The sequence below is a fragment of the Cebus imitator genome, unplaced genomic scaffold (genome assembly GCF_001604975.1).
Source record: "Cebus imitator isolate Cc_AM_T3 unplaced genomic scaffold, Cebus_imitator-1.0 Scaffold619, whole genome shotgun sequence".
NCBI lineage: Eukaryota > Metazoa > Chordata > Mammalia > Primates > Cebidae > Cebus > Cebus imitator.
The window spans coordinates 167,228-170,731 of NW_016107934.1; the positions used below are offsets into that span (position 1 = coordinate 167,228).

The following is a 3,504-nucleotide window of genomic DNA, read 5'->3' on the forward strand; positions in this document are numbered from 1 at the left end:
TTGAGATAGGGTCTCCTTCTGTCACCCAGGATGGAGTGCAGTGGCGCAACCCCAGCTCACTGCAGCCTCTGCCTCCCAGTTAGAGGGTGGTCCTCCCACCTCAGCCTCCCAAGTAGCTGGGGCTACAGGCATGACCACCACACCAGCTAATTTTTGTATTTTGGGGAAAGACAAGGTTTCATCTTGTTTTCCGGGCTGGTGTCGAACTCCTGAGCTCAAGAAATCCACCCGCCTTGGCCTCCCAAAGTGCTGGGATTATAGGTGTGAGCCACCGCGGCCAGCCTTCTCATTTGTTTTTTATAAGGAAGCTATCTCTTTTTCCCTACCCAACTAGAGTATTCTTTCCCTTTTGTCACTGTTTTTCATGTCCTATATTCCTTGATCTTCATTAATGCATCCATTTAGAAGCCGTGAAAAAGGCAACTCAGAAAGCTAAGAAGAAATACATAGAGGAATACTCTGAGCTATCTGAATATTTTCTTTAGTTTATTAGCTATTTGGAGCTTTGAAACTGGAAAGACCCAGGGGGTGGTGTGGAGAGAGAGACTGAGCTGTAAGAAACAGGAGCAGCGAGCTAAGGGAGATGGAGCAGGGGGGACAAGTTCTGGCACGTTCTGCCCAGACTCTAGAGGAAGGAGGATGGAGAGCCCATGGGGGGGCGGGTACGTCAATGACAGCATTTTCCTACCAAGCAGTGTAACAAGTGGCTGATTAGGGGGAAAGATGGCATGAACAAACGAGAGAATGTGTTTATTATTTGATGTAGGTGGGTTATTTGCTTCATTTTTCAAATCAGTGTATATAATCAAGAATATTCAGCATGTTTGAATAGATTATCAGAGCTGGGACTCTTTCACTAGCATCTCTGGCACCTTCAGTTTAGCCCTGAACATTTTATCTTAAAATTAAACATTACCCATTGCCTTAGTTTATTTCATTTATTAAATTTATATTCTTATTTGTTATTTATATCAGCTTCCAATCAGAAGACCATACAACCTCCTAGGGTAAGTTAAAGCATATTAAATGAATTGTGAATGATCATTTGAGGGATTATATTGAGAAATTGGTAATTGAGATATTTTGCTATCTGTTTAACGTCACATCAACGAAGAGAATGTTGAAGTCATTGCATGACCATTGCATGAATGGGTCCATTTCTGTTTTGAAACCTGTGTTTGGTCATTTTAGTATCAATGGAATGGAATAAATGATTCCTTAAGATTGTACTGACTTCTCACAGCCAGAACTGGAAAGCATAAATAATAGCTATATTATCTCTGCAATCAGAAGGAAGCTGATTCCAATATATCACCTCACCTGTTAGATTCATTGGATGTGCGTACACAGAATGACAACTTCCAGCTGAAAAATGAGGAGGAGAAATTTATACTAAATTGAGTTCATTAAAAATTATAATCTATAAAATAAATGTAAATATTGCTGAAAACATCTATTTGGAGCAATGATTCGATCCCCTCCCATACAAATGTTTTATAAACTTTTTTTTCCTTAAAACTGTGCTTAAGTTTTCACTGTACCTTAGATATCTTATTAAGCCATCTGAGAAAATTCCAAGAAAGGAGTAATTTTAAGAGGGCATAAATGAAGAGAAAAACATATTTGTAAACATAGACTTATCACGGCGACAGGCCCAAGAGCTATTTTGGGGAGATAAGCTCTGGAAAGGATTATATTGTACTTAGCTTCCTATAACAGAGTGATGATAGATTTATCTGGAATGCCAGAGAGTCTTCTGTCTGTGGCAGGAGGTGGGGGTCACATACGCTTCTAAGCCTGACAAGCCTCAGTGTGCCTAAAGGGCAGGCGGGGTGGGTATGTGTGTCTTCAACAGGGGTGTATTCTAGAAACATTGGTGCCATAGCCACATTGGTCACAAGACGCCAGCAACTCAGCTGGACCTGTAAATCCCAACACGTTTTCTCTCCTGGTTACTGAGTTCAGCTTACGAGTCTGAAAGATGATTCTGTTTTGCTCCCACCTCTTCACTCTATTACTTATTCTATTGTCATTATTTATGCTTGTACTTTAATATTTTTATAAGTTAGACTTTCTTGAGCTGGGAGGGGTGAAGTTGGAAATTCTGTTTAGAAAAAAATATTTAAGATAATAATACAGTTATTATTAAACTATTAACCAGACTTCGAAAGCTTTGCTTTAACATTTACAGCCTTATTTAGTTTTTGTTTGTTTGTTTGTTTTTGACTGTAGGATTTACTGCTTACTACATAGTTTAAATATTAGCCTATGTGAGTTTTAGTATAAAAGGATATAACATAAATTATATTTCTATGTAAATATATTTTAAATATTTTTCAGAAAGCTGTAGAGGAACCCCTTAATGGTATGTGGTTGTTTCACTCTTAATCCCTTACCAGATTGTAATTTGAACTTGCCCATAATCCAGTTAGAATGCCCCATCTATGCCTTAGGCAGAATCTGGGTTTTTTTGTTTCCTCTTGCCTTGACATCTCTACTCTTGATTATTCATCAAGAATTATGAGTACTGCTTTTATAATATTCTCACCTGTGGGGAAAATGAACTGTTCTGTGTCTAAATAGCTGCTTACCTTAACCAAGTGGTATTTGGGCAAGGGGATCATTGCCCTTTTGGCTGAAATGAAGCATGACACCCCCAGTAGAGAAGGATCCTAGTAACTTCCAATTTCTGATTTGCAAATTTTAGAAAGATACAGGCTATTGTCACAGAGTGAGACCAAAACGTCTCACTTTCTTTCTTTGTAAACCTAGATCTGATTTCCCAACTGAGTCTGTTTGCTTTGTGAATGCTGTGAGTATGATCCACAGAAAGGCTACATAGTAAAATGATAGCTTTACAATTAATTTGGCTGTAGAGTTGTAGACTAGTTAGCACATCATTGCATATTTGTTTATTTAGAAATGATTTCTAACTGTGGAACCTTACTAACTGCCTGCTTGGCTTGTTACTAATCCCTAGCATTTAAAGAATCAAAAGGAATGATGAATGATGGTAAGTATAAAATGTACTTAATAATTTTAGATCGGTTAAAACATGGACACTGGAAAACAAAAAAGCTTCTTGAAAATGTGGCTCTTCTTTAGTAAAAGGGACACTATCAAATGATAAAGGTTCTCATTTCTTGATGTATAAAACTTAAATGTACTTTGCTAAAAATTGCAAAACTACTACTATAAAAGCTATAGGGTGTCACAAATCAGACTCCAGTCATATGGCTCCCAGCAAAGAGAAATTACCACTTTTTGTAAAACGTTTTTCAGATTCAGTGTCTGGTGACTATAACTTTAAAATGCCTTTTATAAGACAGATAAACAATCTCGCACAAATCTTTATCATTTAGACAGAGTTTCTTTTATGCTTGTGTTGGTGATTTTGTTGCACTTAACCCATGGGGACGTAACATCTCTGCTTTTCCAACCAGGAGCTTGGCTCTAACCTTTTGGGAGATGGTGAGAGAGAGAGAGAGAGAGAGAGAGAGAGAG

General features: G+C 37.9%; 1 protein-coding gene across 5 annotated transcripts in view; it reads left to right on the forward strand.

Annotated features, from left to right (window-relative positions):
• CD47 (CD47 molecule) overlaps positions 1 to 3,504 on the forward strand; it is a 53,572-nt gene that overhangs the window by 44,456 nt on the left and 5,612 nt on the right. For 2 of the 5 annotated variants that reach the window (XM_037734458.1, XM_037734457.1), the window contains 3 exons: positions 976 to 1,007; positions 2,341 to 2,365; positions 2,921 to 3,007. The exons of 1 other annotated variant lie outside the window; for it this stretch is intronic. In XM_037734458.1, coding sequence (XP_037590386.1) covers positions 976 to 1,007; positions 2,341 to 2,365; positions 2,921 to 2,973 — 110 coding nt within the window. In that variant the 3' untranslated portion in view covers positions 2,974 to 3,007. Of the gene's footprint in view, positions 1 to 975; positions 1,008 to 2,340; positions 2,366 to 2,920; positions 3,014 to 3,504 lie in introns of those variants that run through there. 2 more of the 5 variants (XM_017517155.2, XM_017517158.2) reach the window with 2 other exon arrangements.